At 36.8% G+C, this 14,967-nt stretch overlaps 1 protein-coding gene across 1 annotated transcript; it reads left to right on the top strand.

Annotated features, from left to right (window-relative positions):
- Positions 1 to 2,458: 2,458 nt before the first annotated feature.
- On the top strand, positions 2,459 to 13,540 carry tmem26a (transmembrane protein 26a). Its single transcript, XM_077239320.1, has 6 exons — positions 2,459 to 2,898; positions 4,177 to 4,273; positions 4,883 to 4,960; positions 6,098 to 6,306; positions 10,851 to 10,930; positions 12,165 to 13,540. Exons 1-6 carry the CDS (start codon positions 2,708 to 2,710, stop codon positions 12,464 to 12,466), a joined length of 957 nt encoding a protein of 318 aa, XP_077095435.1. The 5' UTR covers positions 2,459 to 2,707; the 3' UTR covers positions 12,467 to 13,540.
- Positions 13,541 to 14,967: the final 1,427 nt, after the last annotated feature.

Here is a 14,967-nt window from a genome sequence, read left to right as displayed (position 1 = left end):
CAGAAACTTCCTCAATAGGCTCAATGGGAGCTAAGGAAAGGCCTTCCAATACTATGGCCAAATCCCATACTAGCAGAAGACGGGCACCATCCCAGCAAACCCTTTCCAAAACACCTGGGAGCAGTACGATCAGGGGAAAGGCGTACAGACATAGCCTCGGCCGTATCTGTACCATAGCAATCACTCCGAGAGGAGCTGGATGAGTGAGGGAGAACCACAGTGGGCAATATCTGTTTCAGGTCTCAAGAGATGCAAAAATGGAATCGGAAACAAGAATCGATAAGAACCAGATTCAATAAGCAGACTCGGAATCGTTAAAATTTAAACGATACCCAGCCCTAGTGCAGACACGCCGCGGCCTGACCTGCCGCCGAATATGCCTTACCCACCAATGCCGATGTAGCTCTCAGTGGCTTTGAGGGGCGTCTCTACAGCCCTAGGCACCCATAACCGTGTTGCTTAAGCCCATGGATGTTAGAATACATTGACGTTTGTGGGCTAAACACACCGTACGAAACTGGTCTCTTTCACGACACCGACACCTTAGTGTGAAGGTCGGGAAAGAGCGCCAAGCCCCGATGTGGAGGTTGTATAGCTATGTGACAGCAGAAAGCGCTCGTCAAGTTTGCTTTTCTGACGGCGCTCCTGTTTCTCGGCCGGCCAGTCAATGTTTAGTTTAGCTATGGCACGAGTAGTAACCTCCACTAGCTCCTCACATGCACTGAAGTGACGAGACATCAGTATCTCCTGTCTCGATACTGATAACATCCAGCTCCTCAGAACCGGATGATTGTAGTACCGGACCGGCGCTTCACTGGATCAGACAGGTAAAGGCAGAGAAAGGGCAAGGCCCGTCTCTAACCCCTCTGTCAGATCCATTTGCGAACCCCACGACTTGAACCGCCACTCTGCCGAGGCAGAAGCAGGACCCGAGCCGCGAGGAACGCTCTGACTTGTTGACATGACATGGTTAGATTCAGTTGGTTAATATCATGTTCATCATATACATATAATAAAATATCATATTTACTGTTACAAATGTAAAGCTATTAAATTATTATGGGATCTCATTCAATGCTTTCAGAATCTTTACTTTTTTAAATAATTTTGTTTCTGTATTGTTTCAAATTTTAATGACAGTATATTTATTGAACAAAAATGAATTATTCTTTTATTTATCAAAATAAACAAAGTAGTCCTACGTCACCACCTCATTTATATTTTTAAACAAAATAAACCTTTTATGATTTATTTTCACACAAAATATTTTGCTCAATCAATGTTCGATAAAAACATTTTTTCTCCAATCATTGTAAAAAGCCCCATTGTAAACCTGATGAGGTGTCACAATGCTTTTCTCAAAGTATATTTCATATTCATTTCTCATACTTTCCATCTTTTTTTTAGTCCACAGATCTCAAAGTGCTTGGTTTTACAGATTGTCGTTTTGTCTTGTTTCGGCTGTGGTGATTGGTCAGGCTCAGAGGCTGCATTTGTGCAATGGAAGAAGTGGACTCATGTGGAGCTTCAGTGGAAATCTGGCTCTCTGTGGATCCAGTGTTTGTGGACAGTGTCAGTTTCAAAGGACAGAATCGTCCATGGCGATGTGTCTCTTCATTTTAACGACATTCACCGAGAGGATCAGGGCTACTATGTGTGCTTCTTTAAGAAAAATTATGATATCAGACCTTCTAAAATCATTAATCTTACTGTTACAGGCAATTCAATGGCAACTTTTGAAGTGCTAACTGAAGCGTTTATTTTACACGAATCAACCCCTTTCCCACAGAGATTCTGGAAGATTTCCTTAAATTTTGTGGTGGAAATTCACCTTTAAAATTACATCCCAATTGTGATGGAAGGAGTGGGCCTGTGCTCAGTTATCTTAAGACATTGCATTTGAGTGTCTCAGATAACTTACAACATTCTTATCAGTCAAAAAAATCCTTCAAATAACCCTTGTTGGGCAGTGACCTTCAGTTCGTCGCCTTTACATTAAGTTAACATTATCTATTACTTTGTCCTCCTCCTGTAATCCCTCTGTCAAAAGCATCATATTTTGAGTTGCAATAAAGGCAGAGAATCTGCTTGCATACAGTAAAAAATACTAATTTACACACAGTCTATGGATCACCACTCTGTAACTCCAAGTTTATAGTCTCTATAATGGTCTGTAATAAATTATTGGTGTTGTGTTTTTCTAGCGGTTGTTTATGAGATGACAAACACCACAGGAGGGAGGGGGGTAATTTAAGAGAAAACAATACAGATCTGTGTACTTTATTGGCCCACAGGCCCATAGAAATATGAATGCCGCCCTCTACCGGTCACATAAAGTTTCACACGTTTCCTTTTGGCTGCTCACTGCAGAGCCAATGAGTGGAGCTTGAAGTTCAGCTCCCACTCGATTGACGTATTGACCACCATTTGGAGGACCTTGGGAAAAAAAGCTTAGAAATTATTTTGCTAACATATAAAGAAACAGCGTCCATATATACAATAAACGTACATTAAATTGCACGGTCATGTATACAAAATTTGTCAGGGTTCCTCCATCAGTGTCTTCAGAACAGTTCACCTCTGTAAGCGATTTCATTTCACACACTGACGCTAGTGGGAGGATTTAACACTATCTGGGGACTCAACGGGACTCTACAAGCTCATTTTACACCGCACAAACCCGGGACACTGTTGTGTTGTCTTTACGATGATTTTAGTTAAATTCGTGTGTGCGATCATAACCAGGTCCTTGTTCATTCTGGTCTCTCTCATCGGCGTCTGGAGAGTAAAAACTGTGAAAAATGACAACATGTACTGGCTACTGACTATCCTTTTCCTTCCTCTGGTCGTGGAGATGTTCGTCACTTTAAAACAAAGGAAAGGGAAAGACTACAAATGGTGAGTGACATAATATATTATTAAACACGATTTAACAGTTACAGTGCTGATGACACACTGATCTTCACGTCAGCTGTTGATCATTTTCTGCTGGATGGATTCACACTCTTGGTGTAAATTACTTCTATTCAATATATTTAGAGCTGAAAATGTTTCATGGCTTTTATTTGACTTCGTTTATAGGGTTTCAGTAATATTTTAAATTCAATTTTCCTAAAAAGTTATCGACATTCCTCACTCCCTCCCGCCCCCTCAACATCCTGCTACTGTAGTCCTATTGTTACTGCTGACAAAGTAAACTAAAGGATGTGTGTGAAAGACACTAATGGTCTAGTATAATCTGAGTGGTCGGCAATGACCTTAAATGGTTAGTTAACCCCAAAATTAAAATTCTGTCATTAATTACTCACCCTCATGTCGTTCCCATAAGAAAAACCATAAGACTTTCTTTCATCTTCGGAACGTAAATGAAGATATTTTTAATAAAAATCTGAGTGATTCCTGTCCCTCCGTTGACAGCAAAGCAACTACCATTTTGACGCATCAAAAAGTTCATAAAGAGTTTGTAAAACTAAACCAAATGAATTGAATGGTTTAGGCAGAATTTTTTGAAGAGACATGATCACTTTATATGATGAACATATTTGATTTAGGCTTTTATTCATATAAAAAATTGATCAGTGAACATTCATCAAGCTGAACCTAATATGCTTGACACATAAGATAAAACCTCTCGCAGAAGCTCAAACCTGCTGCATAACACAAGAATTAACCTCATTGGATCTCACAAGTCAAGCGAACAGGTTTGAGCTTCCATTTACCATAACTGATTATGAGTTGATGAATGTTTATATGTGAATAAAAGCCTGAATTCAATCTGTTCATCATATAAAGCAATCGTGTCTCTTAAGGAAATTTTGACTAAACCACTCAATTCATATGGATTAGTTTCACAAACTCTTTATGGAAGTAGTGTCAAATTAGTAATTGCGTAAGTTAGACTGTCAAAGACAGACATCTCTCAGATTTCATCAAAAAGATCTTAGTTTGTGTTCTGAAGATGAACGAAAGTCTTACGAGTTTGGAACGGCACAAGGGTAAGTAATTAATGACAGAAATTTCATTTTGTTGAGAACTATCCATTTAACCAGTGTCTGCTTGAAAGAAACAATTGCAATTGATAACATCATCCCAGTTAATGTTAAGTGTTCAGTTAAGTGTTGGCCTATTTGTATATGTTCTGTAAAAATAATGCAAACATCTTCTGTCATATTTCAGGTTTTCTCCAGCCATTCTATTGTTCCTCATCAGCATTATTCCATCCATATGGATTCTAGAGTTACATCATCAGGAAAACAAAGCCACTGACCCTCAGGTATTATTCTATACCCATTCTTTCAGTAGAATTTTGACGTTTTTCTCTTAAAGGGACAGTTCACTCAAAAAAAATTAATTTCTGTCATTGTTTATTCACTCTCATTTTATCCATTCAAACATATATGACTTTCTTTTATGTGCAAAATATGTTTTAGTTTTTTTTAGTAAACCCTAAACATGTGCAATAACCAACACACTATTTTTATTCACATTCTTATTCCGATTCATTTTTGGTTGAGGACAACAACTTTGTCCCAAAAAGTCATCATTTCTGTCATCATTTGCTCACCCTCATGTCGTTCCAAACCTGTATGACCTACTTTCTTTAGCTAAACACAAAAGAAGATATTTAGAAGAATGTTGATAAGTTTCAGTTCAAATTTACTTCCACTTTATTTTTTTCTTTCATATTGTGGAAGTCAATGGGAATCAAACACTGTTTGGTTTGCAACATTCTTCAAAATATCTTATTTTTTTCATTTTTAGGTAGACTATCCCTATGCATATGTGAAATCAGTTTAAACTAATCATGCTCATATATAAGTTGATATTCTGAGTGTCTTTTTCCTCTCATTAAACTCTTCTCTGCAATTTTTGTGTCTTGCAGTGTAGGAAACTGGACTCTTGGGACAATGTCAAGAGCATATTGCCTTCAAATGGCACTATGGTTAATGAAACACTAAAGGTAATCTTTTATTTTAAGTTTTTCATTTACGGTTTATTGTATTACTGTTAAAAAGTGACTAACTCTCTGACTGTAATGTATCTGCTATTTATATGTATAAATCACATGTGCTTTCAATTTGTGATGTAATTAATTTCTTGTGGCCCACAACACAGACCGTTTTCATTAGAATTGTCTTGCCGTTTGTCTTTCTTAAGAATTAAGATATAACGTTACTCCAGATGGTCCCACTTTATATTAAGTGGCTTTAAGTATTATGTACTTACATTGAAAAATATATACAATGTACTTATTGTATTCATGTTGTACTGTAAAGCACATTTGCTGCTATTGAGGTGTGATACAGGTAAGGTTAGGACAGGTTTGGTGGTATGGGTAGGTTTAAGGGTGGGTTAAGGTGTAAGGTCAACAGTGTAATTACAAATGTAATAACATACATTAATTACAGCTGTAATTACATGCAGGTATTTTTAAAATATCAGTACAATGTAAGAACATGTATATGTACACAATAAGTAAATTGTATCAAATTATTAGTTTCAATGTAAGTACATAGCACTTAAAGCCCTTTAATATAAAGTGGGACCCTTCAGGGTCAAATAGATAATAATACATTTTATATACAAATTATCCATTGAGTTGATCCATTAACTTGCATTCTGAATGTAAGTGCAGAAGCGCTAAATCATCTTCTTTACTAATATGATTCATCATACCCTTGTGAATTTCAGTTCATATTTCTTGGGAATGAAGAGACTATTCCTCTTTATGTTCAGTGGTGTGATGTGTTTATTGTCAGCAAGGGTTGCAATAAAATGGAAAATAAAGGCAGGATCTATACGCAAGCAGTTTTCTTTAAGAAACTCAGCGAATAGATAATAATATAATTAACATTGCGAATAGAACAGCCACATATATTAGATGAGATCAGATTACTGAAAATGAGTGCTATATATATAAATACTAGGGAAAATAAAACTAGGAAACTAGGTAATTAATTAAAAACAGGTGTGACACATGAGGGCAAATCAAAAACCATGGTAACAAATAAACACAAACACAAACTGATCTGGAAACAGTCAAACGCAACTTAAACACAGACCAAACGTGACAATAATATTGTGTTATGTCTTTCAGCACCTGGAGCGCATGCTCACATCTGTCTGTCCGAATGACTGGATTCTTGGTCTTCATCAAGTTCTGCTTATTCTTCTCATCCTTGGAAAGTGGCTACTCCCACTAGGGGGCGGAGTAACCCGTGACGAGCTGTCTCAGCTTTTGCTCATCTTCGTTGGCACGGCGGCAGACATTCTGGAATTCACTAGTGAAACACTCTCTGATGTCAAGTGGGTACTTCCTGTTCTTTGTCAATAGACAAAAGCCTGACTGAATACCAGTTCACATACTATTTTTGATGTGCACTACCATTCAAATGATATCAAACCTTTTCAAAAAATATTTATTTTTTAAAAAGAAATTAATACTTTCATTTATGCATTAAATCGATCAAAATTACAGTAAAGACATTTATAATGTTACAAATGTTTATATTTCAAACAAGAATCCTGAAAACAAGAATCCTATTCATCAAAGAATCCTGAATTTTTTTTTATCACCGCTTCCACAAGAATATTACACACTTTTTTCAACTGTGATAATAAGAAATGTTTTTTAGCACCAAATCAACATATTAGAATGATTTCTAAAGGATCATGTGTCACAGAAGATTGGAGTAATGATGCTGAATGCTGTATTTCTGGATTTGAGTGATGATTATTTGTCCAGTCTATTCTCAGGTGCCATTTGTGCCTTTCATTTGAAACGGCTATCGCTGAACATTCAGTAATCATATTTCTCAAAAATCACTCATCACAATTAGCATATAACTGAGAAAATAATAAAAACCAATGACATTTCTCTTTCAAACTTTTGCACTGGATGCCAATAGACGCTTGCATCAAATTCAAGGCACTGATGTTTGCCTACACAACCACTGGCTCTGCACCCCTGTAACTAAACTCATTACTTCAGACTTATGTGCCCTCCAGAAGCCTTTGTTCTGCAAGTGAACGGCACCTTGTGGTGCCATCTCAAAGAGGCACGAAATCACTTTCACTAACCCTTACCTTGACTGTTCCTTGATGGTGGAATGACCTGCCTTGACCTAACTCAACCCGAGATGCTGAGTCTTTAGCCGTTTTCAGGATGCATCTTTTTCATTAAAGCTGCAGTAGAGAGTTTTGAGAAAATGTTGACTTAGCCTGAAAATTTGAACAAGCACAACTTACAGGTCCAACCCCCTTGCCCTCTGCTGTGCTACAGCCCTCCCTCCACAGCTCCTCCCCCACAGCGGAGCTTGCCGTGAACGCGCAGGCTAGTAAGCAGGACCACCATAACGGCGGATTATAAACAGTTATGGAACATTCACTAATAGGGACAAAACATCAACAATATGCTTTACATTGACTATGGCCTGCCCATACTTTGACTACAAACTTGGTCCTCAAATCATTATGTATTTTGCAATACATGTAACTAGGGGTGTCACGATTCTCCAAATCCTCGATTCGATTACATTTTCGATTCTAAGGTCACGGTTAGATTCGATTCTCGATTTTTTTTTTTAAGCACAGGTTGCTGTTGCTCCTAAAAAGCTGACATCAGTTCATCGCAATCTCACACATCTCTGTTATTATCAGTGAAGCTGACTGCACAATGAATCTTTCATAATATATAGCCTACACTTTGTTTGTTATAATTAGAGGATTTGCCAGCTTACAGAATTCAGCACTGAACAAAAAGTCCGTTTTGAGCGGTGAGGAGAGTCTATCTTGAATGCTTCTGATTGGACATTGCGTTCAAGAAATCAACACATATGTCTGTGATTGGCTAAATCGCTCAACGCTGCAAACATGTTATAAATAGAAACTCTGGCCTGTAAATCGTTTCTATTTTGTTTTAGTTGTTCTTGTTGCTTTTCTGCAACAGATGAAAAAAATGTATTAGTTTTTATGTTTTATTCATAGATATTTCTAATTTGCGGGAGTCCCGCAAATCTTTTTATTCTCCCGCACACACAGAGTGAGTGCATTACCGCCCGCGCTCGCACTCGGCCATCAAATCTAGTCCCGCGCCGCAGTCTATTGCGTTGGGAGTGCACGTCTATAGATCAAGAGCCCGGCCCGAGGATAGTGACGGGAAATATCGGCCAAGTTCGGGCTCGGGCATAGAATCCAAGTTAGAGGACTCACAGCCTTTCAACACGTGTGTTTTTTTCCCGCGCCGTGATGAGTCGTTCATGAACGATCCGTTCATTGCCTCTGTCACGCGACAAATGAACAAAAGACTCGGAAGGTCAAGTATTAATGTTCCCTGTAAATTACTTTTGACTGCATTATAATGATTTCTTAATTCAGAATATGATCAAGATTGCGTTGGATGTGTTCGGGGAATTTGCCTGTAACAGTATAACATGTAAAGCCCCTGAAATGACTAGAAAAAAGATTAGTTAATTTTGATGAACGAGATGGAACAATAGAGTCAGTAAAATGATCCGAACTTTCCATCACGGGCGCGACATGGGGGCGTGGCAGTATCGACGATTCCATTTTTTATTTTTCGATTTTTGAGTTTGTGAATTAATTTCAATCGATTTCGATTTAAAATCGAAATCGTGACTCCCTTACAAATCATTATGTATTTTGCAATACATGTAACTTTATAAGGTTGCACTCTTTCTATAAGTTATAAATAGCTAGTTAAATAACGTTAAAGGATTAGTTCACTTTTAAAAAAACTTTTGCTGATAATTTACTCACCCCCATGTTATCCAAGATGTCCATGTCTTTCTTTCTTCAGTCGAAAAGAAATTAAGGTTTTTGATGAAAACATTCCAGGCTTTTTCTCCATATAATGGACTTCAATAGGACACAAACGTTTCAAGGACCAAATGACAGTTTCAGCGCAGCTTCAAAGGGCTTTAAACGATACCAGACGATGAATAAGGGTCTTATCTAGCGAAACGATCGGTCATTTCAAAAATAAATAAAAAACTTTGTTTTATAAGCACAAATGCTCGCCTTGCTCTGTTCTGTGATGCACGTTCGTGATCCTGTTTGAACTCGTTCATCCAAATGAACGAATCTTTTTTCGAGTCATTTCGTTCGTTGAATGAACGAAATGACTCCAAAAAAGACTCGTTCAAAAAGATTTGTTCAAAATGAACAAATCTTTTTTCGAGTCATTTCTTTCGTTGAATTAACGAAATGACTCCAAAAAAGACTCGTTCAAAAAGATTTGTTCAAAATGAACAAATCTTTTTTCGAGTCATTTCGTTGACTTCTAATGAATGAAATGACTCGAAAAAAGATTCGTTCATTTGGATGAACGAGTTAGAACAGGAGAGTCACGAACGACGGTACGCGCTCGCGCTGTGCAAGAGAGGGGTGATCAGCGCGTACACGAGCGTGATTGACACTGCTAAGACATTCCTCCTGGCTCTGATTGGTTGTTTCTGACCGGGAGCGGTGTATTTCTGCAAATGGCAATAGGACCACAGGGAGGAGCCAGAGGAGCTTGATTTTTTTCACAGATTATCTGTCTCATATTCTACTGTCAGGACATAATGACAGTTTTAACAAATATTTGTTTACAAAAGTTACCTATTGGAGCTTTAACACTTGACTAATTAATTCTAACCTTTTCTATTCTGTTCTATAGAGAGAAAAAACCTTGCTACGTGCACTGTGCTAGACTAACTGGGACTTGTTACAGCACTTACACATTGTTGTTTCTATTGTTCTCATTTGTATGCCGCTTTGGACAAAAACATCTGCAAAATGATTCAATGTAAATGGAATCTGTGTTTTGTGCAATGAATGTCAGCTCTGTGAAGTTCAAAATGAAAGTAAATGTAACTGGCATTTACTAGCAAATATTACACCACATTATTCAATATTGTTGCACAGTATATTTATGAGAGAGAAAGAAAAAAAATCGTCATTTTCTCAGAAAATCCCTAAAGTGTTACGTAACGTGGTTTACTAGGAATCACGAGGAAGACGATGAGGAACTGTAGACAGGAATTTATTAGAATAAATCTCAAGAGTCAAAACACACGTCATACTACAAACAAGAATGGACCAAGACTGAAAGAACTGAGGGACACTAAATACAGAGACTGATGAGTATAATTAATAGGAGACAGGTGACACGGATGAAGATAATTAACTAAACACATGTGAAACAACTGGAGACAAACGAGGAGCGGAAAAAACTGAACAGGACTAAACCAAAATACTAGAAAAAAGGGGGAAACACAGAGTCACACTGTTACTGTACATAAAGCAGTTTAGGAAAAAACAGACAAAATTTTATATGTTTTATTTAAAAAGGCTTTATTTTTTGGGGTATGTATTTATATATAATCCACAAAACTCCACTTAAGATGCATGGTGACATGTGAGTTAGCTGCTTTTCTGATAATAACAAACATTTTATAAAAGTATAATTTTTTCATTTTTCTTTTGCATTACACACTACAGTTCATTAGAGAACTACATTCTCTGCTGCTGCTGCAAAAAAAAAAAAAAAAAAACGCTGACAAATATAATGTGACTACGTTGAGGATCTTTTGTTTTTCCTGTCATGTGATATCATTGGTCATCGTGTGAACACAAATTACCAGTTTCCTGAGAATAGGTCGTTGGATATTCATAATTGTTTGTTTGGTAGAAAACAGAGATAAGTATTGGTGTCTGAGAATCTGCTCTCTGTTATGCCAGTCATAATTTCCTACTGATATTTATGATAAGAGATAGACTCACATATAAATGCTAGTACATTATTTTGTAAAAAATCTCCATAACACATTCTTCACTTTGTGTTATAGGGAGAACAACCATCAGCTGGTGTATATTATTTTGGCAGTGTGGACGTGGAGTATGTTGCAGTTTCCTTTGCACCTGGCAGGTTTGTGATAACGTGTTTAACTGTGTTAACATGTGCTTCTTTAACACCCCACCATCAAACGTCACAGATACTGCTTTGAAAAACAGAATATGACCTACAAAATGGTTCAGGATCTCTCAAGTGACTGGAGGAGACCCCTGCTGTCCCGTGGAATCTTTCATCTTGCTCCATCAAAAGTATTTTTCTTACCCCTGGATCTCACACAAACTAGAGGTTTGGGATGTAACTCAAAGTAGTGCTTCAGTCATTTGTATATCAACAGCATGTGTTTTTGTTTAGTTATGCTCCATGCCTGTATCCCTTTGAGGAATGAGAGTTTTGGCAGCTACAGTACATGTATCTATTACCAAACCTCGCAGAAAGAAGAAAGGGGTGGATTTTCTTGGATCTTTTGAACCATTTTCCATAAGTGTAACAGACTTTTCACTTCTGCAAACGTGCCATTGCTCACTGCTCTGTAAAAATAATGTCATTTAAATCAAATATATTTTGTTTTGTTTCGATAAACACCCAGAAAGGCACATAACTTTCTTTTCCAAACATATAATGGATTAAAAACATTCATTAAAAGTTTTTTTTTTTGGGGGGGGGGGGGGTAAACATTTAGTCATTGATTTCAAGCAAAGTGCTCTGTGGCCCTCTGAAAAAACTGAAGAGACCGCCTTTTCAACTCTAGTAAAATCCAGCAACTTCAACTTTATTGAAAATAAAACTTTTTATTGAACTAGTGACAGCATGAACTGTATACAAAACATGATTTCCTATGACACAGAGCAATTAGCTATCAAAACTTCTCCAAGACTAAGATTCTCTACTACACAGGCAACTGAATAAACACAATATTTGTTTGTCATAACTGTTCAAATAGAAATTTAATGAAAAAAGTCTCTTACAATCACCAAAGCTGCATTTATTTGATTTTGAATTTACAAACGTAATATTCTGAAATATTATTACAATTTAAAATGTTTTCTTTTTCCATATGTTTTAAAAAAACTGAATTTCAAAGCTGAATTTCTGGCATCAATACTCCAATCCTCAGTGTCACATGATCCTTCAGAAATCGTTCTAATATTCTGATTTGGTGCTCAAGAAACATATGTTATCTATGTTGAAAACAGTTGTGCTGCTTAATATTTTCATGGAAACTGATGCATTTGTTTTTTCAGAATTCTTTGATGAATGCTAAGTTGAAAACCACAGCTTTTGTTTCTCTCTTTCATGTATGTTACAGTAGTAACATCTCGGCCGCAGAACCCAGATGAGTCCACGGGTGGAGAAGTCTGTTGCAACATGCTCTTGTCGAGACACAGTACAGATATTTGGAACATCGTTGAGAGTTTGTTTATCCAGGACGGGCCCTTTCTCGTGGTGCGTCTTATTGTGATGATATACTTTGATGTGTTCCACCAGATGTTGGTCTTCTTTGCTATCAAGAACTTCCTAGTGGTTGTCCTCAACCTCTACAGGCTCATTGTCATCTGTCAAGACTATAAACCAACACCATCATCATCATCTTCCTCTCCCTCAGTCTGAAAAAAAAGAAAAAAGAAAAAAAGTTAAAATAAACAACATTTAACTTCTTTAATATTACCAATGCATTTTATTAACTGTGCCTGATGGTTTGCTTGGGTGTTTTTAAACTAGGGTCCCAGGAGGCCACAAACCAATGCTTGGCAGTGTTATTTTAGAATCATTGATAATTGATTGTATCATTTATTTTGTTTTACTAATAGCTGTTATTTCATACTTCATAAGATTCTAAAGCAATATAAGTTAGCCTTACTAACATTTGATTCATAAAACATAAAATTTACTTCAAAAGATTGTTTTAGTCAATGACATCCACGCTCGTTTGTTTTTTCGTGGGAGGCGTAACTTGCAGAGGCGTGGTTTGTAGAACTGAGGGACGCAGACTGACCCTTCTCTCTTTTGTGGCTGTTCGAACGCATTTCGACCACAGGAACGTTTACACTATGCAGAACGTCTACCTCTTAAAATTGGACGAGCTCAAAACGTTTTAGACCCTGTTTACAACTGTATTTAGCGACGTCCACTTGTGATCCGATCGATCAAAACCCAAGGCCCCGAGGAACTGTTGCACGGAACAACTGAGGACGCCACGGTTTAATCTTTGGTCAACCAAACCTGCCCACTATAGAGATTGAATATTCAGGCTGTTTATTAATTTTCTTCCCCTGAACATAAAAACGAAGAATCAAGCTGACACAAAAAAAGGAATGATACATTGACCCAAATGAGATACTACTTTTATATAGTTTGTATTTATATTTTGAATTTCTTTTATTTTTATGTTTTCCATTTTCATTGTTCAGTTTTAGTAAAAAAAAAAAAAAATTGTGTTTGTCATTTTCATTAGTTATTCTCTATATAGTTTTTATTCATTTTATTTCTGTTTTAGCTATTTTATTACAACAAATTAAAGTTTACATTTTTTATGGTTTATTTCAGTCAACATTTATTTGAAGTATTAGACTACAATAGCATTGGTGCTATGGGGCCGTGAAAATTTTTTGAGAAATACAATGTTGTAATATGTTTGAATATGTTCAAACTTGGACCAATAAATTTTCATTCTTTGGTTCATAATTTTAAAATAGTACTTTTATTTAGCTTTCTTAGCATTTGACAAATAAGATTATCTGACTCAAAAACATTAAGAGAACTCGTGTGTGTGTGTGTGTGTGTGTGTGTGTGTGTGTGTGTGTGTGTGTGTGTGTGTGTGTGTGTGTGTGTGTGTGTGTGTGTGTGTGTGTGTGTGTGTGTGTGTTATGAATACAGAGGCAGATGCAAATTTATCTGTTGCATACATGCGTGTTAAAAGGGGGTGTGCTCATGCATGATTATCTTCCCTGTGTGCATTCAGATATGACTCTGATACCAGACTTTGAGTCACTCTGATCTGAGATCAGGCAGAAATTATTGGCCTCTTAGTGGAGACAGTCTGTAGTTGCTTTACAACAGTTCCTAGATCAGCCTTTCAAAGTAACCTACAATTTAACCAGATAGTTACACAGCAGTAACCAGCATGCATCTAGTAATATCTGCTTGTGAACCTATCCAACTATTACCTATTAGAATAAATATTTTGGTAACGCTTTATTTTACAGTCCTGCTCTTCATGTACATACTATACACTTATAGTAATTGCAATAACTAGCTACTAACCCTGAACCTACCCCCATAAACCTAACCTTAACCCATGTAGTTACCTTATATTACCCAGTACTTTCGTAAGTAAGTACACTGTACTGTAAGTAAGTGCACATGCTGTAAAATAAAGTGCAACCAATATTTTTGTCTAGTTTGCGTCCAGCTGGATTCTCCATGTTTATGTATGTGAGAAGTTTTATGCTGGATCTCTGACCTTTGGGTTTTCATGGCTATTTTAACATTGTGGGGAAAATGAGACATACCATCATGTCTGTCTCACACAGACTCTGAGTTTCCTGCTTGACTTGAAAGTAGACACACAGGGATGGTTGGTTCTGTCTGTCCCGAATCATCAGGCTGTTCCTGAAACATAAACACATCCCCAAAGCAAGAAAACACACATTACTTCATTAAAAGGGACCAGTTTTCTATTTTTATCCAGTAGAGCAAACAGGAAATAGCCACACAAGAATAAAACAGGATACCAGCCAAGAAAGTTAGATTTAAATCAACCGTGGCAGTTTGACCTACTACGTGTACCGTCCATATTATAGTTATTTATGTAAAGAAATCCGTGTTACACTGAGACCTGGACTGTGAACTTTGATTCACAGAAGATCAACACAGTTTTGTTGGCAAAATATTAACCTGTGGATGCATTTACTAAACAACAACCCCTATTTATCTCAGCAATTTATTTATTACTAAATAACTAAATAAAATCATATTTCATTATATTTTGTAGCCTTTTGATGATTTTCAGTGTTCTGAATCAGTTTAAAATAATGTCTTTAGATAAACAATAATTCAAACCAATACAAGAAGCAAAATATATCTACTGATAAATCAATGTATGGCTGGGC

Source organism: Siphateles boraxobius, unplaced genomic scaffold, assembly GCF_051911475.1.
Source record: "Siphateles boraxobius isolate OS27281-9 unplaced genomic scaffold, OSU_SipBor_1 22, whole genome shotgun sequence".
NCBI classification, from domain to species: domain Eukaryota; kingdom Metazoa; phylum Chordata; class Actinopteri; order Cypriniformes; family Leuciscidae; genus Siphateles; species Siphateles boraxobius.
This window is presented reverse-complemented; position numbering and strand designations above follow the sequence as displayed.